Source organism: Podarcis vaucheri (genome assembly GCF_965113315.1).
Source record: "Podarcis vaucheri genome assembly, chromosome: 3".
Taxonomy (NCBI): Eukaryota; Metazoa; Chordata; class Lepidosauria; order Squamata; family Lacertidae; genus Podarcis; species Podarcis vaucheri.
In genome coordinates, this window is record NC_138761.1 from 112,576,780 (window position 1) to 112,598,407 (window position 21,628).

General features: G+C 39.9%; 1 protein-coding gene across 12 annotated transcripts in view; it reads right to left on the reverse strand.

Annotated features, from left to right (window-relative positions):
- The window catches only part of PLCB4 (phospholipase C beta 4), a 211,220-nt gene that overhangs the window by 44,248 nt on the left and 145,344 nt on the right, over positions 1-21,628 (reverse strand). For 11 of the 12 annotated variants that reach the window (XM_082215450.1, XM_082215449.1, XM_082215456.1 and 8 more), the window contains 10 exons: positions 20,634-20,734; positions 20,000-20,057; positions 12,894-13,002; positions 11,101-11,311; positions 9,718-9,811; positions 8,877-8,956; positions 8,322-8,406; positions 4,421-4,511; positions 3,714-3,809; positions 2,673-2,773 (listed from right to left, as the gene is read on the reverse strand). In XM_082215450.1, coding sequence (XP_082071576.1) covers positions 2,673-2,773; positions 3,714-3,809; positions 4,421-4,511; positions 8,322-8,406; positions 8,877-8,956; positions 9,718-9,811; positions 11,101-11,311; positions 12,894-13,002; positions 20,000-20,057; positions 20,634-20,734 — 1,026 coding nt within the window. The remainder of the gene's footprint in view (positions 1-2,672; positions 2,774-3,713; positions 3,810-4,420; positions 4,512-8,321; positions 8,407-8,876; positions 8,957-9,717; positions 9,812-11,100; positions 11,312-12,893; positions 13,003-19,999; positions 20,058-20,633; positions 20,735-21,628) is intronic. The other variant, XM_082215451.1, reaches the window with a different exon arrangement.

The window sequence follows — 21,628 nt, forward strand, 5'->3', positions numbered from 1 at the left end:
AAAAATGTTATTTTTATTGCAATCAATACCCTTGATCAACAATGCAGGAGACTTCAGAAAGTGGCAAAAAGATATTATTAGATTTATCTGGCAGGGGGAAAATCCAAGAATAAAATATAAATTGTTGATAGATTCTAAAGATAGAGGTGGATTCTCCCTGCCAGATTTAAGATTATATTATGAGGCATCCTGCTTATGCTGGCTAAGGGAATGGATATTATTAAAAAATACTGATGTTTTAGACTTTGAAGGTCATGACAATAGATATGGTTGACATGCCTATTTGTGGTACGAGAAGGTTAAAGTACATAGAGCTTTCCTAAATCATGTAGTAAGAAAATCGGTTTATGAAGTATGGGGGAAATATAAAAAAATATTAGAACAAAAAACACCATGGTGACTTTCCCCACTGGAAGCGATATCTTTTAAAAAATTGAATATGAGAAATGACTGGGCAACATACAAAGAACTGTTGATAGAAGTAGAATATCAACTAAAATTAAAGAAGTTTGAGGACATAAGAGGAATTATTAACTGATTGGTTACAATACCATCAACCAAATGATATATGTAAGAGGCACATAAAAAGATTTTCTTAATGAAACCTCTAAATTTGAAAAAGAGCTGTTAATAAACAAGACTAAATTGCTTTCAAAAATGTATAAATTAGTATTACAATGGCATACAAAAGATGAACAGGTTAAATCAGTTATGATACACTAAGCAAGGGATTTTGGATATAATATACAATTTACAGCATGGGAGAAGCTATGGAACAGGGATCTGAAGTTCACAGCATGTTATACGTTGAAAGAAAATTATATGAAAATGATGTATCATTGGTATTTAACAACCTAGCAGTTTGAAAGCACATCAAAGTGCAAGTAGATAAATAGGTACTGCTCCGGCGGGAAGGTAAACGGCGTTTCCGTGCGCTGCTCTGTTTCACCAGAAGTGGCTTAGTCATGCTGGCCACATGACCCAGAAGATGTACGCGGCTCCCTCGGCCAGTAAAGCGAGATGAGCACCGCAACCCCAGAGTCGTCCGCAACTGGACCTAATGGTCAGGGGTCCCTTTACCTTTAAACTACCTTAAAATGTACAAAACAAGGTCAATACATGCTGGAAATGTAAGGAAAAAGAAGGCACCTTCTATCATATGTGGTGGACATGTAAGGTAGTAAAAGAATTCTGGGAGATGATATACAATGAACTTAAAAAATGTTTAAAATAACTTTTTCTTAAAAAAAAAACCCTGAAGCTTTTCTTTTAGGAATTCCAGGGGTCAAAATTCAAACGAATCAGAAAAGACTATTTCTGTATGCAACCACGGCTGCACAGATGTTAATGGCCCAGAGATGGAAAGAAGATAAAGTCCCGACCAGAGAAGAATGGTAGATTAAGTTGATGGACTATGCTGAATTGGCAAAAATGACTGGAAGAATCAGAAACCAGGAAGACCAAAACTTTAATAAGGAATGGGGGAAATATATAATTTATCTTAAAAACCATTGTAAACAATTAGAATCATTAGTAGGATTGGAATAACACTTGTAGTTCAATGTTGAATTTTGAGTATAATGGAGATTTAAAAGATTTGGATTAATAAAAAAGATGCAGGAGGAAAAAGTTAATATAAGGACCCACAAAGGGGAATTTGGAATTATCTTTTTATGTTGGTTGTTGGATTATTGTTTGTAAATTTCTAAAATCGGAAAAACTAAATAATTTTTATAAGAAAAGTTTTTGGCACAGGAAGAGGGCTTCTATTGGTGCAGCTGCCTGGATCAAGGTTAGAAGATAGGCTGGGTAAGAAGAAAAGTGCTGCAATAACAACAGCAGCAAAATAGCTCAAATTTGAATCTTTCCCTTGGACATGCAGGGTTTGATGTGTCTGCTGTCCTGGTGCACTGTGCTTTTTAAAAAAGAGCCATTTGGTACTTGGGGCAGAAGAATACCAAATAGGAACAATTAGAGTAATGTCTCCCCTTTCTGTCTATTCTCACAATCTACTGGTATCATTTCATACTGGCCCCTTCAGATGTGTGCTTCCTGTTACTCTTCAGACGTATAGTTCGTTCTTGTTAATATTAGCAATGATTTACCATTGGGACGCTGGTGGCGCTGTGGGTTAAACCACAGAGCCTAGGACTTGCTGATCAGAAGATTGGCAGTTCGAATCCCCGCGAGAGGGTGAGCTCCCGTTGCTCGGTCCCTGCTCCTGCCAACCTAGCAGTTCGAAAGCACGTCAAAGTGCAAGTAGATAAATAGGGACCGCTCCGGCAGGAAGGTAAACGGTGTTTCCGTGCGCTGCTCTGGTTCTCCAGAAGCAGTTTAGTCATGCTGGCCACATGGCTGTACATTGGCTCCCTTGGCCAATAAAGTGAGATGAGCGCCGCAACCCCAGAGTCGGTCACGACTGGACCTAATAGTCAGGGGTCCCTTTACCTTTACCTTACCATTGGAAGCATTCAGCAAGAACCATACAGGCAAATAAAAGAAGTTTCTAGACTTTCAGCAAGGAACAAAGTCAGGCCCTTTCTTTGTGACTTTGACCAAAATCATATGTTCTTTCTACCTACAATTAATAAGCACCGTGACCCCATTTTCCTGGACATGTCAACAAATGAGAAGTTGTCCAATTAAAACGTATGCGAGAAAAGCTATCCCACCTTTTTCACATTGTTGGCCACTGATTCCTTTTGGCTCAAGTCGTCTGCAGACAGCTCACTTCCAAATTTGTATTCTGGATGGGCTTCTTCTTCCTGGTCAGCTACACAAAAACGGAAGCAGAAAACACTGAAAGACAACGACTAGAATGCCAAAAGAGCCAAGAAGTAAAGCAGAGGCTTTAAAAAAGCAACATGAAAGCATCTAAGAAGCTTTACTAGTTTTCTAAAAGAAAGTTACATTTCAGGAACTACAGCGCTGCAATACAGTGGAACCTTGGTTCTCGAACGGCTTAGTTGACAAACAAATCAGTTCCTGAACGCCAAAAACCCAGACGTAAGTGTTCCGGTTTTCAAACGTTTTTTGGAAGCCGAACATGTGACGTGGATTCTACTTGAGTGCAGGAAGCTCCTGCAATCAATCGGAAGCCATGCCTTGGTTTTCAAACATTTCGGAAGTCAAACGGACTTCTGGAACGGATTCGGTTCGAGAACCAAGGTACTACTGTAGTTAAACTACTGTATGGCTTCACATCTACCTAGATAAAGGTACCCTATGCCTGGTAACTCTTCCCCTAGTGAGGTGACAATTCCCCATTATCTGCTCTATTCATCCAGGCCTGTTGACCACCATAGGACCAGTCCACCATATTATCAGTCCACGAGTGATGTTTTTATGAACTCCCTGGACTTCTTGCACATATCTTTGGAATCCAGAGCTCAAATATAAAACCAAGGACATTTATGCTGGAAGTGAATGTTTGCTTAAAGCAGGGGTTGTCAATCTGGTCCCTACCATCCACTAGTGGGAGTTTCAGGATTCTAGGTGGGCGGAAGGGGGTCCCATGGCACAAGCTGAATCCTCCTTCCACTGAGCACTGGTGGGTGGTAAGGAAATTTTACCATCAAGAAAGATGCATTAGTGGGTGGTAGAAGATTAAAGCTGTCATCTAAGGCTATACCTCTCAAATGGTTTATCCGCCAAGCTATCGTAATAATCAATTAGAGGAGCCAAAAGGAGAGTGATTTTGAGAGCCACCTTACCACTTTCTATCTCTTCTTCATTGTCATCTTCCAAGATGCTAACAGGAGCAGCCGTTTCACCAGCTTCCATCATACTTTTCAACGTTTCAAGCTGTTCTATTTAAAAGAAACAGGCACACACACACATACACACAGAAAGGCAAAATATATTTCGTAAATAAAAATACAGTCATACCTCGGGTTCAAGACGCTTTGGGTTAAATCTTTTCAGGTTGCGTCCCGCGGCGACCCAAAATGAAATTCACCACCCCATTGAGACTAATAACTAAAGAACTATCCTTTATGCAAAAAAAGAGATATTTTGTAAAAGCATAAGGTACATTGAAAAGGGAAAAAGCACTATGACGACATAGCAATTCAGCAATGCTTTAGAACAGGGTTTCCCAAACTTGTTTTTGGACTACAATTCCCATTAGCCCTGACCTCTGGTCCTGCTAGCTAGAGATGAAAGGAGTTGTAGTCTAAAAACAGCTGGAAAAACCCTGCTTTTTGAAGAGACTGTTACTGCAGTGCTTCATGAAAAACAACAGAACAGTAAAACAGAAAGTCTATTTCGGGTTGAGAAAATACTAAAGTTTGCCATGATCGTATAGTGGTTAGTACTCTGCGTTGTGAGAAAATACTAAAGGTAACTCTGAGACAATTTGGACAATGCTGGTGTTCTTGTGAGGCTTGCACTTCAATACTTTAAATAGCACTTTACTTACTTTTTTCCACTTCAGTTTTCAACCTTTTGTTTTTAATCAGGATTTTTCTTTTGAGATCATTGGGGGAAGGCAGGGGTCTTCCTGGTTCGAGCTGCAACCAAGAAAAGAAGCATAATTAGGAAAAGCACACGAACATTTACAATTCGTATTGGCAAAAACTGCACAGAACCTGCCTGCAGCCTTAAAATCTAAACAAACACACACAGGAGGGGAAGAAGATGCTAAGGGACAAATTAAGACGAACAGAAAGAAACACAGTGAATTAAATAACTCGGTTACAGTACAATCCCGTATGTGTCTACTGAGAAGCAAGTCCCTTTGAGATCAATTGAACTTACTCTTAGGTAAGTAGATAGAGGACTGCAGCTTTAATTGGACAAAAGCCTTGGGAAAAGAGATATACTGTATTTTTCGCTCTATAAGATGCACCAGACCACAAGACGCACCTAGTTTTTAGAGGAGGAAAACAAGAAAAAAAATATTCTGAATCTCAGAAGCCAGAACAGCAAGAGGGATTGCTGCGCAGTGAAAGCAGCGATCCCTTTTGCTGTTTTGGCTTCTGGGATAGCTGCGCAGCCTGCATTCGCTCCATAAGACGCACACACATTTCCCCTTACTTTTTAGGAGGGAAAAAGTGAGTCTTGTAGAGCAAAAAAAATATTATGTCTTAAGATACTTCCTAAAAGGGAACGGTCATAAATATGTCCTGCTAAACAAAAAGGTTTCCTATATTCTTGTGGAGGGATGGCTAGGCTCTTATGAATATCTAGGAGCGACGAATACCGAAGATAAGATGCCGACAAAAGAAAATAGATGGAGGCTGATAGGCACATGAAGCATGTCATCTAGCTAAAAGAGTGCATCACAGGAAGGAAGGAGTATGCTAATGTATTAAGGCAGAAAAGTCAACAGGATTAATAGATATTCTCAGGGCACTTCATTATGGACACCCTTCAAACCCAGAGATCTACGGATATACAGTGGTAGAAGAAGAAGAGGAGCTTTTGATTTGTTTTTTTTATAATAATTTTTATTACATTTTTTCCAAATTACAGATAAAACAGAGAAAAGAAAGAACATAAAAAGTAGAAAGAAAGAAAAAACAGAAAATCACAACTATTTCAACAACTTATTTCAGATTTCTATCGGACTTCCCCGCATCTCCCACATAGTGCATTCTTGACAATAAAGTTATCAGCAAATTATAACCTTGTTTCATGTGTTTCTTTGTACTTTCAATTGCGGTTTAAGTTTAAATCTCTTATTTTCCATTTACTCTAAAAATATAACATATTGTCATTTTTACCCATTTAAACTTTGATTCTTTCATAAATATTATCCAATTTCATATATAATCCACTTTCGTTGCTGGGGCTAACATTCCAAGTCATACGGCATCTTAAGATTCATATAACTTATAATACTTTTGCAAATAGTCTTTAAATTTTTTCCAATCCTCCTCCATTGCTTCTTCTCCCAAATCTCGGGTCCTTGCAGTCATCTCGGCTAGTTCCATGTAGTTCATCAATTGCGTCTGCCAGTCCTCCAGTGTGGGCAAATCTTGAGTCTTCCAATGCTTAGCAATAAGGATTCTTGCTGCTGTAGTAACATACATGAAAAAAGTTCTATCCTTCTTTAACACCTTCTGGCCAACAATGCCCAGAAGAAAGGCCTCCGGTTTCTTGGGGAAGGTGTACTTAAACACCTTTTTTAACTCGTTATAAATCATTTCCCAGAAGGCCTTCAATCTTGGACAAGTCCACCAAAGGTGAAAGAATGTCCCCTCAGCTTCCTTACACTTCCAACATTTATTATCGGACAAATGGTATATCTTAGCCAGCTTGACCGGGGTCATGTACCACCTGTATACCATTTTCATAATATTTTCTTTCAGAGCATTACATGCAGTAAACTTCATACCGGTGGTCCATAACCTCTCCCAGTCTTCAGACATGATATTATAACCAATGTCCTGAGCCCATTTTATCATGGCTGATTTAACTGTCTCATCCTGAGTGTTCCATTTAAGCAGCAAGTTATACATTCTCGATAGTAACTTGGTCTTTGGTTCTAACAACTCTGTCTCAAGTTTCGATTTTTCCACCTGGAATCCTGTTTTTTTGTCTAGCTTAAAGACCTCATTAATTTGGGCATAATGTAGCCAATTTTGCACCTTACCTTTTAGTTTTTCAAAGCTCTGCAACCTCCAATTACCTCCAATGTTTTCTATTATTTCCCAATATTTCGGCCAGCAGGCCTCCATATTGGGGTTTTTCCGAGCTTTGGCCTCTATTGGTGATATCCACCTCGGAGTTTTGCTTTCCAATAAGTCTTTGTATTTTTTCCAGACCATAAATATTGCTTTTCTGACAATATGGTTTTTAAACATTCCGTGTGTTTTTCCCTTGTCATACCACAAATACGCATGCCAACCTAGCGAATTATTAAAGCCTTCCAGATCTAGGACATCAGTGTTTTCTAACAGAATCCAATCTTTCATCCAGCAGAAGGCCGCAGCTTCATAGTATAACCTTAAGTCTGGCAGGGCAAACCCCCCTCTCTCCTTTGCATCAGTTAGTATTTTAAACTTTATTCGGGGCTTTTTGCCCTGCCAGACAAATTTAGAGATGTCCTTCTGCCACTTTCCAAAACATTCCACTCTGTCCACAATCTGCAAGGCTTGAAACAAAAACAACATTTTTGGCAAAACGTTCATTTTTATAGCTGCAATTCGGCCTAACAAGGATAATTTCAATCTTGACCAAATTTCTAGATCTCTTTTAACTTCTGACCAACATTTCTCATAATTATCTTTAAATAAATTCAAGTTCTTGGAAGAAAGATTGACCCCCAGGTATTTCACTTTTTTAACAATATTTAGTTCTGTTTCCTTCTGAAACCCCTCTGTTTCAGTAGCTGTCAAGTTTTTCCCTAACACCTTAGTTTTTTGTTTGTTCAGCTTAAAACCCGCCACCCGACCAAATTTCTGAATCAATTCCAAAACTCTTTTTGTACTAGATTCTGGCTCCTGTAATGTTAAAACCAAGTCATCTGCAAATGCTTTCAGTTTATATTGTTTCGCTCCGACCCGTATTCCTTGTACCTGCCGATCCTTCCTTATCATGTTCAGCAAAACCTCCAGGACTGAAATAAACAATAAAGGGGAAAGGGGGCACCCCTGACGTGTTCCTTTTTCAATATGAAGTTCTTCTGTCACCACATTGTTCACTATCAACTTAGCTTTTTGTTCTGAATAGATTGCTTCTATTCCATTCTCAAACCCCCTTCCCACTCCCATCCCTTCCAAGTTTTTCTTCATAAATTTCCAAGAAATGTTGTCAAAGGCGAAGAGGAGTTTTTGATTTGATATCCCGCTTTGTCACTACCCGAAGGAGTCTCAAAGCGGCTAACATTCTCCTTTCCCTTCCTCCCCCACAACAAACACTCTGTGAGGTGAGTGGGGCTGAGAGACGTCAGAGAAGTGTGACTGGCCCAAGGTCACCCAGCAGCTGCATGTGGAGGAGCAGAGATGCGAACCCAGTTCCCCAGATTACGAGTCTACCGCTCTTAACCACTACACCACACTGGTACCTCTACTTACGTTCACCTCCGGTTACATATCCTTCGGGATATGTGCATGGCAAACCCGGAAGTATTTTTCTGGGTTTCGCTGCACGCGCATGGGCAGAAGCGTTCTACGCACGCATGTGCAGAAGTGCTAAACCGCACCGCGCACATGCACAGAAGCGGTATCTCCCGATATGCACACTTCATGATCCTACCAGAGTTCCAGAACGAATCCCGTGCGCAACCAGAGGTACCACTGTACGTAACTCTTGTCACCAAAGTTTTCATTGATTTTTACAAGAAGATGTAAAGAAAACAGTTGAAAGGTACCTACTGGATGAGTTTCCAGCGGCTGCTTTAATAGAAGGTCTCCAAACAGATCTTCACAGTATTTTGACATTTTGTATTGTTGATATTTGCTGGGAAACAATATAGTGGGTTTTACATATATATATAAAAAAACACGAAGCACTGTTATGAATCAAAATACAACAGAGTATGGAGACTATTCTTTTTCTCTCTCTTTCTTTCTTTCTGTCTCCTTATTCCACAACCGAAAGTTATTAGAGCAAAATACATTAACCATAAATAAAAGATTAGCATAAAACCAAATACAATTGGAAAATTGATTTAAAACGATTATATGAAAGTGGCTTCCAAGTGTATTAAAGCTATTGTGTCATAGTATAAAACCCAAAAAAGGCAAATGTGACATCTATCTGTAATTAAAGCAAGTGCTGTACTCAATGTGACCTTGAATTAAACTTAAGCCAATTGCCTTAAAAAGCTGTCATGTACAACAGTTGCCCTACTTTAAACTTTGCCACAATTTATCTCCCAGCTCATCGTGGAAATATGCAAGAGGAATAATCCTTCATAAAATATGTACCTGCAGTGATTTTCAAAGGACAGGATGACAGGATAATCAGATGTTACAAATGCTGTTTCCTTAATGGCTTGAATCACATCCTTTAAATGAGCAAAAAGATTACATGTGAGAAAACCAATTCAATTACAATCAGGAACATAATAAAGAAATTGGAAAGATGCTGTGTTTTAAGAAAACCCCAGATGCTAAAATAGCTTCACACTGATCTTTTCAGTGTTGACTTGTTCAATAAAATTTCCCAAACTTGGGTCTCCAGCTGTTTTTGGACTACAACTCATCCCTAGCTAGCAAGACCAGTGGTTAGGGATGATGGGAGTTGTAGCCCCAAAGCAGCTGGAGACCCAAGTTTGGGAAACACTGAATTAAACTAAAGAGCAGGTTTCTCAAAGTTCTCCCTGTAGCTGAAGGAAGTTAACTGTGTCAATAAATGACGCATCTTCACTAATGCTTTGATCCATGCAGACCACTCTATGCAATCTATTGCTTCCTGCAGGACCTTGCTCAACATAAATCATACCCATTCCCTTTGCAATGATAAGAAAGGAGAATTATAAAGCCCAACAGAGCCAGAATAAATTGTTCTCCATGAAGCATGGAAGGATTCAAATGAATGCTGCTGTACAGAAGCATTTTAGTGGTCAATCATAAGCAAGCTATAGTATAACAGAGGGGAAAAGAGTGAGCTCTTTATATGCTCTTTCCATACTTGGGCAGAACTGCAACATTACACATTAGAAGGAGTTTACACAACTTGCAACTGAATTCCTGGCAAACCAAGGAAATTGTTGTACTAACTGACCTGTGGTTTGACCTTTTAAAATTCATCACAGGTGATGTTTACCTTGAAAAGAATGTCCGTACACATTGCCTTTCCGTGAGTTATTATCGGTTCCTGGTCTTCACCTTTGCCATCCCAGCAATCGAGTTCGACACACCTGCAAACCAGTGAGAAATAAGTACTGAATTCCCTTTCCGTTGCTAAAGCAACGGAATTCCTTTCAAACTATCTGCCATAGCGACAACAGTGGCTACTTTGAAATGCTTTCTATATGTGCATAAGCCATACGAGAGAACAGGATTCAGTATTTTGACCTTTTTTTAACCTTGATTTGAACTGACCATTGAATGCTATGGTTGTGAGGAGCACCGGCATGCTGGAGTCTGGTTGTGTGTGGCGTGACTTTGGTACAATGGCCCCACTCGCCTCCTGTTTATGGAGTCCCTTCTTGCATGTGGCACATGAAGGAGACATTGTTCTCAGTACAGTGAATGTACATGTGGTTAAGGGTGGGATCTAAATTCTATCAAATCGAAATTAAATCAGCCTCTCTGCAACGAATTCAAATAAGAATTATATAAATAAATGTGAATGCAGATTAATTTAGATACAGTATAAGAAAATAACTCTCAAATGCAGGTGGCTCCGATATAATTAACATTTTCCTTTGCTGCAGTCAAAAGCAAATGCAGCCAGATTGCAAAACCAAACTCTACTTTGCTGACCATGTCATTTATTGAAAGGCATGATTTCCACAAGTTCTCCGAAGAGTGAAATATTCCTTTCAATATTTAAATCAGTTTGTTGTATATGTATATTTGTGTGTCATACATGCAATATACTGAGTCACATGTAGTAGTGAATCAGATGCATTTAAGAAGAGAAGAAGAAGAGAAGAGTTTGGATTTGATATCCCGCCTTTCACTCCCCTTCAGGAGTCTCAAAGCGGCTAACATTCTCCTTTCCCTTCCTCCCCCACAACAAACACTCTGTGAGGTGAGTGGGGCTGAGAGACTTCACAGAAGTGTGACTGGCCCAAGGTCACCCAGCAGCTGCATGTGGAGGAGCGGAGACACGAACCCGGTTTCCCAGATTACGTGACTCTTAACCACTACACCACACTGGCTCTCTATAAAAACTAGTTTTTATAGTATAGCATCTCTCTTAAATATTCATTTGAATAATTGTGTACAGCTGAAAATGCTGGCAGCCTTGAGATAAATTAAACGGTGTAAATAGGTTTGGATGGATGCAATAATGGAATACTGAATGGTATAGTTTATGTAAAATATGAAGGGATTTATGATATGTAAAATGAACCATGGAAAGAGAAGAAGGCAAATCATTGATATCTTATGTAAAATGATTATCTTAAACTGTAAAATAGAAAACTTTATAATTTTTTTTAAAAAATATTCATTTAAACCACTAATGTGAACATCCGACCTGCATCCGGCTAAGAGGACTTGTCTATACATCTCCACAGATGATTTCCCACCAAACTGTCTTCCAGTGAGATACGTGTTGTGGGAGGAGCTAATGAAGTAGTGAGCCAAGGGTTGTTCCATTTCTTGGTATAGTTCTAAACGGTCCAGGAAGACAGGGGCATTCTCATCGGACATCAAGTACCGGCAAAACCCATCACTTGACATGAGACCTGAACACATGAAAACATAACATTGTGGATTCTGTGCATTCATGCTGAGATTTAAAACACACATGAGAAATGCTGAAGGATTAAAATGAGGGGGCGTGGGGGCAGTCCAGGGAGACTTTCAAAGCCTCTTCCAAGATGGGGTATTTAAAAGTGGGATATGGGGGCAGACATGCAAAAGGTCAATTCTGTGTCCAGGGCAGCGGTCTACCAGCTCCATCTGGTACGCAGGCTGAGACCCTACCTGCCCGCAGACCGTCTTGCCAGAGTGGTGCATGCTCTAGTTATCTCCTGCTTGGACTACTGCAGTGTGCTCTATGTGGCGCTACCTTTGAAGGTGACCCAGAAACTACAACTAATCCAGAATGCGGCAGCTACACTGGTGACTGGGAGTGGCCACTGAGACTATATCGCACCAGTCCTGAAAGATCTACATTGACTCCCAGTACATTTTCGAGCACAATTCAAAGTGCTGGTGCTGATCTTTAAAGCCCTAGACGGCCTCGGCCCAGTATACTTGAAGGAGCATCTCCACCCCCATCGCTCAGCCCGGACACTGAGGTCCAGCTCTGAGGGCCTTCTGGCGGTTCCCTCACTGTGAGAAGTAAGGTTACTGAGAACCAGGCAGAGGGTCTTCTTGGCGGTGACGCCCGCCCTGTGGAACGCCCTCCCATCAGATGTCAAGGAAATAAACAACTACCTGACTTTTAGAAGACATCTGAAGGCAGCCCTGTTTAGGGAAGTTTTTAATGTTTGATGTTTTATTGTGTTTTTAATATTCTGTTGGGAGCCGTCCAGAGTGGCTAGGGAGGAAACCCAGCCAGATGGGTGTGGTATAAATAAATTATTATTATTATTATTATTATTATTATTATTATTATTATTATTATTATGGCTTTACGACTTACCTCCACACTCCAGCTTGAGCCTCCGGAAGCTCAAATTGGGAGCACAAGAGCTGTCTTAAAGGCCTTGCAAAAGCCTCATTGAAGTAGTTCACAGGCGTGAGCTGCTTCCATGTGTACTTCTGCCCAGGGCTCCAATCCCCACTCAGCTAGTGAGCAGGAATTAAATCCCGTTGCCTTGGCTGCACAAACCTGTTCCCTTCTGGACTAGACAGGCCTATGTGCTGACCCAGCAGAGCTCTTTCCATCTTGTTAAAGCTCTGACCGTGTTTTTCGGGGCCTTTGCAAGTCCCAATAAACCACGAGGTATGAAATTGCAAGACCGGAATCCGAATCTCTGGAGCCAACCTTATAGGCTCTTCAGGCCAGATCCATATCACAATCTAGCTTGGCAGATCCAATTTGACAGATGGTTGGGGTTTCAAAGCACCACACAGGGCTTGTAACATCATCTGAATGTGGGTAAATGAGGTTCATTGGAGAGTACTAGAGACTTGGCAAAGGTGTTGTTTTTTTACTGAATCCTCCATGTGTAAGATGGAAATAACTGAGTCACCTCAATGAAGGCTTATTTCAAGGAGGATCAAGATAGGATGATGTTCACACAAAGGTTAAGATGGATCTTGCAGAAAACAGTACATTTTATAGAAATGATCACAAATTTATGATCTGGTTCTTACCCTTGCTTTTTAAATCATCATCTGGCTCATATGTCTCAATTATCTGCATTGCTCGTTTGGGATCATAGAAGGGAAATAAAATTTCATTCAGCCGAGGATCTCGTTGATGCTAAGATTAGAGGGAAAAAACAGGATTTAGAGGGATAACTAGAGTACAGCTTTACTCCTACAGACCTCTTATTAATGAGAGCATGGGAAGGGGACAGATAATTAGTTTTAAAACGAGAACACAATTGTTCAATGCATGTTTCAATGTTTAGGTTTGTTTGTTTTTTTAAATCCAACCATTGGTAGCTAAATTATTAAATATTCTCAGTATAATTGTATAACGTGTATTAATGTTGTTCATACACAAGAAACACATGCAGTGCACATTGCAAATAATTTATTGCCCCGTTTCAGGGTTCCTTAATAATTTCCTCTCCCCTTTCCTGAAATCTGTTTTAAACAACGGATGGAACTAGTTCACTGCTATCTACTTTAAACTTCCATGTACAAAACCACTACTGCTTTTATCCAAAGAGGAAGCCTATACATAAAGAACCTTAAAACCATACTGCGTTTCATATAAGGAATTTCACACAATCAATCGAAAACTTCATCAGCCTTTAGGTTCCTCTGGCCACATTTCAGGTTATAAGCACAAACAAAGCTGAAGTTATTGGGAGTAAACATTGACATGGAAGAAGGAAATTGTTACTAAGTAGAAAGATAGCGTCAGTTACCAATCTTGCCCCAAAGAAAACAAGAGAAGGGCTCAGGTTACTGGCCAAAATTTTAAATATCAAAGATGGGAAGAACTGCTGTCATCAATTTTACTTTCTTTTTAGAAGTAAGAGTGCCCACCTCATTAATATATCGGTCACTTAAATTGCAAAAGCCCATTTTATCAAGCACACTGCAATGTAAGATACTGCATCTTGCAGTAACTATGCTTGCTAAGGTTGGATTGAGACAAAATGAAAAAAAAAAGCATTATTATAGTATGATGAATTTGTGAGCAGGATCTGAACTATGAGCAACAGAAGGAATTAGAGATTATTTTATGGTGGTTATGATTTGAGAAAGAGTGGACAGGTTGCAGCAAGGGGAAGAAATTAAAAACACAATGGAAAACAGGAGAAGTCGACAAAACCCAAGAAAAAATATTATGTTTTGGTGTGCATATGTGACATTTTTGAAATTTAACAAAATATAAACTGCAAAAAAGCACACCTTGTTTGCTTGAGTGAGAGGTGGCACATAAGAGAAGACATTTCAGGGTGAGAGACTGGGAGCAGAAAGTAAAACTCCCAGGTGAGAGCTGGGAAGATCCATCACTTTCTGTGGGTAACAAGGATTAAGAGCATGGGTAGGCAAACTAAGGCCCGGGGGCTGGATCCGGCCCTGTGTTTTCTCTTTCTCTGTTTTTGTTCTTATTTAGATTAGTTTCTTTTATATTATTGTATTATGAAAAGTGTTAATAAAATTTTATGAGGGGGAGGAAGGGCTGGGGAACAGTGGATAATAATTTTAGCTGGTTTATGGAACAAAATTAGACATGTTCCACTGAGACTGGGTAATGCTAGAGAAGAAACCCCCTCAACATTCATTGGAAATGAAAGTGTTATCATAGGACAGTTCATTATGTCTGTATGGGCAATGAGAAAGGAAATGACTGACACCTGTAGTTTCACCTGCTCCCTCAATGATTTATTATAAATGGCTGTTTGGTAGTGAGAATAGTGAACCACTTTACTGCCTGGGGAAATGCCAATTTAACAAGGTTGTGCGATCTAGTGAGTTAAAGCAGCTGTGTCATATGATGAAGTATGAGACAGACAAGCTCTTTTGCATTATCAGTATGCTGAAATGGAAAATAACACAACACCAAAATGCAAAGTAAATGTGACATTAAACACATTATGAACATGTACTCCATTGAGTTTAAACCACATAGAAAGTTTAATCACAGATTTACGGCATTCTGACCAAGTTGTTGCTTGATGATGGATGCAGAGGAAAAAATGGTGCATTGTTTTTATTTCTGTAGCACTACCAGCATGCACGGCACTTTCCAGAGAACAAGGTCCCTGCCCCAAGAAGTTTACAGTCTAAAATTCAACACACTAAAAACAGCAGAGGAAGAGAAGAGGAGGAAGGGGTGAATGAGGAAGCAATATACAGTTATTTCCGATACACTTGCTTAGGCTTAATTCCATGCTCAGCAAGGTATGGGAACTAAGGGACGGTGCCAAAGCCTTCATGGGAAAGGTGAGTTTTGAGGAGTGATTCATTAAGTAGTTCTAGGATGGAATTCCAAACATATGCGGCATCAAAGTATAAAGGGTGGAATAATTTGTTGGAGCAGGAGGCTTTCAGATGGTGGAGGATGGTGAAGGTGGAGGAATAAAGCTCACATGTGAGGATATAAGAAAACTGAAGACCAGAGAGATGACTGGAGTTTTTGCCAAAGAGACAGGAAGGAAAAAATCACACCCCCAAGCAGTGAGACTTTCTTCCAAGAAAGTGTGCATAGAATTGCATCCTTAATTTCATTAGATGAAACATGAATTGTGTAATATCCAGAATTATTGTTGTGAATTCAGGTTTATTTGCAGGAGACTTCTAAAATTCTAGGGCTTGAACTGCTATTGCATCAATTCTGCAAGATGGCCGAACATACCTCAAATCGCTTCTAAGAGACTAGTCTCGACTAACAATGTGCTATTATTTGTTTGCCTTCTAAATATGGCCCAAAGTGATCTACAAAATAAAATCAATTAGCAAAAAGCAGCTACAGGTTTTTTAAAATTGAGAAGATGAGTTTTAAAAATGGGTTCAAATTAACTACTAACAAGAGAATGTAAGGGTTTTACTCTGTCATTGTGGATTAGATCAACACATTGTGGGCCTGATTCTCCACTGAATAACAAAAACAAAAGCCAAGCATATTTCAGCTGGGAGACTTCTAAGCGTATGCAAGCAAAATAAATATATAATGATAGAAATCCTTCAAATAAAGTAAGTGCCCAGCTGTGAACTGCACTTTTGAGAGTTTCAAAGATTGAATGCAGAGCACCATATGTTGAAGATCAACAGTTTCAGAGTGGACAGTCTAAGAGACATCTGTTGTAATTTCTTAAGTATTTTGAGGTTCTGTTCTTCATAGGGATAACATTCATCGTGTCTACTGCCTAAGTTAATATTATTTTTTTAACAGACATTGAAAAATCAAGACATGCAACAGAGAATGCGTCATCTCTTAAATAGGGTCCTCTCTTAAAAAGGGCACATATTGCGGTGAGACCTGGACAACCGACACCCTGTGCTGTGGGTGGGTACAATTGGTCAGCCACAACACCCGCTTGAAGCTGGGTACAATCTGGCCAATGGGACACAGTCCAAATGGTTCGAGGGGCCTATTTATGCCCATGCACGTGACCCAGAGCTTCCTCTTTCGGTGCGTGCATTCGAAACACCCGCCCACTTCTCCCTACTTTTAGGGCTTGTTGTGCTTGACCTTGCTATGTCATCGTGCGTTGTCTGTTGTTGGGACAGGGGCACGGCAGGAATTTTCCCCACTTGGCTGATTGGCTGTTGCCATTTGGGTTTCACCTGCCACATAGCAAATCGTCACAACTTGTAAGGTTGCAGATAGGCTCTGGTTCAGGTGATAGGGATGGGAGAACGCTCTCGCCATCCTTATGTGAAGGGTATTCCGTTAAAGCAATCCAGGGACTCGGTGGTTTGGTTAAACCCTGAGAGGGGGTTACGCCCATGCCTGAGTCCAAGGGGACATTTGGGTGGCGGAGTTAGCCCTGTCCCAGCTTTCTGCTTATCCAGGTGTTCACCCTCAGTTGACCTATGCTGGTGCCCTTGGTCAGCACTACCTGCATGGCAGGGAGCTTGTTGAACCAGAGCCTATGCAACCAGTCACTTTCTGTAATCAATAAAGTTGTGGCCTAAATTCTGCCAAAAACCAAACCAAAAATTTGAGTCAAGTGTGAATTTATTTAGGGGGGAGGTTTCTGGGTCTGAACACGCAATCTTTGCTACAAGCAGTCGCACTGAAAGTTACACTGAATTCTTGGATATCTAAGTTAAAGCTGATGAAATATGAAAGCAGCAGAACATATGCTGATCCCTTGCTGAGTTTCCCATAAAAACAGAATGTCAGCATGCAGGTAATTGCACATGCCAATAAAAAAATCATACCGCTCATGGTCAGTGGAAAGGTCACCATCTTCAGTTCCAATAAAATACACAAAATATTTGAGTAACAAAGAGGGGCAGTTTCAGATACTGCAGCAACTGTCCCCTGTCCTCACTACATTACACATGAACTCCCAGTATCAGTTCACAGATAGGCAATGCAGGAAAACAGAAGCAGAACAGGAAGAAGCAAGAAAACCCTGAGTACTTGTAAACAAGAAATCATTGCATCCTTCCCGCCATTAAATATTTCTCAAGATTTTTACATTCTCTCCATGCTATCCAATTTAAAACTTCATTGCACCAGTCCTGCTGTATCTGATCAATGGTCTATCCCTCATCGGTCACTGTTTCCTACAACTATGGTCTGAAGTTGCTTCTGTCTTGTTCTAAAGCTGCTAGCCATAGTTTCTCAGTTCATGCAACACCAGAAACGATGGCCAATTTGAGACTTCATTGTTTAACTGTGGCTCACTGCAAAGGGAGAATGACTGCTTGCATAGGTAGAACACGTGCATATCTCTCGGCTTTAATAATATAAGTGAAGATATGATTTTCTGAATGCAACCAAAGCACATCTGATAATACCTGAGCCCCGTCCCATCCAAAAAAGATTTGGGGGCATTTCATTTCAAGAACTTCTGGCTTGTTCATGTACAATCTGTTTCTGGGTAACTCTTACAACCCACTCCTACTTCAGCATTATGTAAGTTGCTAATTAAGCTTTTCTTCTGGCCTGATTTAATTTGCTTTGGGGCAGATATATTGACAGCCTTCTTTCATTAAGACTGTAATAACCAGGAGGCAGAATCTGTAGAACATGTCCATCTGTTTTATAATTTCTATGCTGGGATTCAACAGTATATGACTGGTCCTTTACTGACCAAACTAATGTCAGTTCCATTTTATGTTAAATATCCAACAGAAGATAAAAGCCCCAAAGGTGGTGACTAAATCTCTATCAGTAGCAGTGAGAACATGAAAACAACTGACCACTTGAAACTAAAAGGAACATCTCCAAGGACTAATGAGATTGTTATAATTGCATATGATTAATTTTGTGTTGCACTTTTGAATCTGTTTTGTTCTGAGATTCCTGTGTATTGTGTGCTTCTTCTTTTTTGCTCTATTGGCTGAAATAAATTACAGTGGTACCTCGCAAGACGAATGCCTCGCAAGACGAAAAACGCGCAAGACGAAAGAGTTTTTCGTTTTTTGAGTTGCTTCGCAAGACGAATTTCCCTATGGGCTTGCTTTGCAAGATGAAAACATCTTGCAAGTTTGTTTCCTTTTTCTTAAAACCGTTAATACCCAGGGAAACTGTGCTTCGCAAGACGAAAAATTCGCAAGACGAAAAAACTCGCAGAACGAATTAATTTCGTCTTGCGAGGCACCACTGTAATTGATTGTGCAATACCTTCCGGATAGAAACTTAATTAGTTCCGGGGGTCTGTACATACCCCAAAAAGTCTGCATCTAGGGGCACCGTTTCTGTGCACACGCATGGCGCGATAGAGCGCTTCTGCGCATGCACACATGTATACTTCCGGGTTTGCCGCATTCACAACCCAAAAGTTAGGTTACCCGAAGGTAACGTAACCCGAGGGTCCACTGTATATAAAAGTTAAGCAATCACGCCTAAAAACTTTAAAGAATGGAATGTCCTCGAACCTTTCATTCGATTAAATTTATACTAGAGAAAAGCACTTGAAACTTCATAGATGAGGTTTATGGTGAAAGGAGGGGTCTATTCTTCACTCCTTGCCGTTCTCCCTTGTTTTCTGATTGTCCTCTCACTGCCCAAACCACTCATGGTTTTCATATCATCAGCATTCCTGAATCCTCTCTCCGTTACTTAGGGAAAAGAACACTGGAGATGGAAGAGCGGCAGAAAGAAGAGTTGCTTGGCTTTATCTTAAAATGGCACCATCCTAGAACGAACAAAAGTGGCTGAGCAAGGGTCAATGGCAATCTTTCCGTAATGAGTGAGAGACGATGTAACAGGAACTCCAGCAACTGTAAGGAGAGTAGGGGCAGCCCCTCAAAGTGAGCAAATGGAAATATGGTAGGCAAATCAGTCCCTAAAACAACAATAACAGCACAGCGATGACTAAAGGAGGGTGAGATGCAATTTATCTTTGACACAATCCCTCTTCAACCTTTTTTTTAAATAAAATAAAATAAAGCCCACCCTTCATCATGCTTGAAACAGGACACTAACAGAAACAGAACAGTTGACTATTAAGAGTTAGCTGAAGACAAATGAATTGCAGGCTATACTTTGACTCAGCCACATAAATACCATGTGTACTCATCTTAACACATTTATTAATAAAATAACCTTCCATGAAGAACACTTTTCATCCAGATATTTAACTCATGAAATACTACATCATCATCAATTTGCTTTTGGAAAGGACATACTTCCAGTACCATACTTCTTACAATTCATCAGAAAGCATACTAGGAGGAAAACACTGCATCACACATTTTTTTGAAATGGCAAATGGACACTAAGAACTCCCATTACTACATGCAGAAGCCCAATTCTCAATCTCCCCTCTGCTTCCCCATCAATATTTAGAAGGATTGGTCCAGAAACATTTGACTCCTAAAAGCAAAAGATCACTTCAGTTAAAATTACATTGAATATATTGACAAAGCAGTCAATAACACACACACACACAAGAGCTACACACTACGGCAAGTAATCAACACAAGCAATTTGCCAAGCCACATGAAGAAAGCAGGAGAATGTATCAAGATGGAGCTGATTTTTGCACCTGGGTATTGTCAAAATGGAAAGATCAGCGGATCAAAACCACAGCAGATGGTAGCATGGATCATGCAGTGAGAAGAAGCAAGCCACGGCAGACAAACTTGTATGGTAGTTAATGTATGAAAAAGCTTACTTCATTTAGAAAGCTCACTAATTGGTCTACCGTTAAATAATCAGTTTTGTCTCCATTGCTGAAAAGAAATTTATTAGAAAAAGTAAGTTTTCATATAAGATGCTACAGCAGATATGATTTACATGTTGACATTTTTTTTTTCTCAACACAGAACTAATATTCTACCACTGATCTAAGCTTTGTGTTTCCAAAGCAGTCACTATTGTAATGGGTAATATTAACTGTTTTCTACAGAACAGGAACTTTTTCTCCATTTCATTATTTAACAGATAAAAGGGATTAACAAACCAACATGTAAGTCTTCCACATTAAAATCTTAGTGTATGAGATTTCAGACATTAAGACTTTCTTAACCTAGTTAGTTAACATATTGTGTTAATAATTTTAAAAATAGCAGGTTAATATTATAGGTTAGTAAAGCCAATTCAAAAACAGTTCCTTCCAGGTGCTTCTCTTAATACAGAAGATCCTGAAAAACACAGCCTGAACATTTACTTTGGGTAAATCTTTGTAGAAGAATGTAGACCTGACTGCTAATATTAATATGGCAAAAAAGTCATGGCACAGTAATATTTATCATCCTTGGATTCAGTAATCAGAAAATTAAATTCATTTTATATTGCGATCAACTTACATTTTCCGAAAAAGATCCTCTATATCCGTTCGAGGACATATCTTCTGAGTCAGTTCATAAAATTTCTCGTAAGTAAAGGCCGAAGGCTCTATTTCATCATTCTGAAAAGGAAGAGGAAACATGACTATACTAGCCCCAAACACTTCCATAATATTTTACTCAACAAACTCAAAATTAATACTGAATCAAAACAGCGCTCCGATATATTCTTTCCAACAAACCTTACTGCTTAAGACTAACACAGCACAGGACACTTAGGAGATTTCCTGCATAACGACACCAGTTTAAAGCACTGTTGGAATGCTAATTGGCAAGTGGAAACTCCTGGCTGAAAACAATCATTTCACACAATCCTCATACAAATGGACGCACTGAGTGCCTTGCCTGTTATCATTTGACAGAAAAAAGCAAGAGTACTGGGATACATTCACAGAAGTATGTGCAATGTTTAGTGTGTATTTAAAAAAAGTAGTATAAACACCGACAACTGGGAAACACTGGCCTGTGAGTGCTTCAACTGGAGAATTTACCAAAGGTGTCATGGGCTTTGAAGATGCTCAAACTCAGGACGAAAGGGAGAAACGTGCTAAGAGGAAGGCACGCTTGGCAAACCCTCACCGTGATCAACTCCTGCCCGGAAACCTATGTCCCCACTGTGGGAGGATGTGTGGATCCAGAATTGGCCTCCACAGTCACTTACATTCTCACTGTTAAAACTGTGCTTATTGAAGACAATCTTATTCACAATCTTATTCAGCTACAAGTGATCGCCAAAGAAGAAGAAGCTTTGCAAAAGAACTAATTAATTTAGTAGGGCTGGCAATACGTCTGGAACTTCCCAGACATTGCCGGACGTATGGTAAAGCGTGTTCTCACTAAAGGAGAGCACGTGTTGCGGATGGGTCAGACAAAGCACCCTGTCGTGCTAGGTGGATTGGTTTGAGGGGCATACTTTGGCTGGAGTTGCTGTTGTTGGGCAAAATTGGATGTTGCAA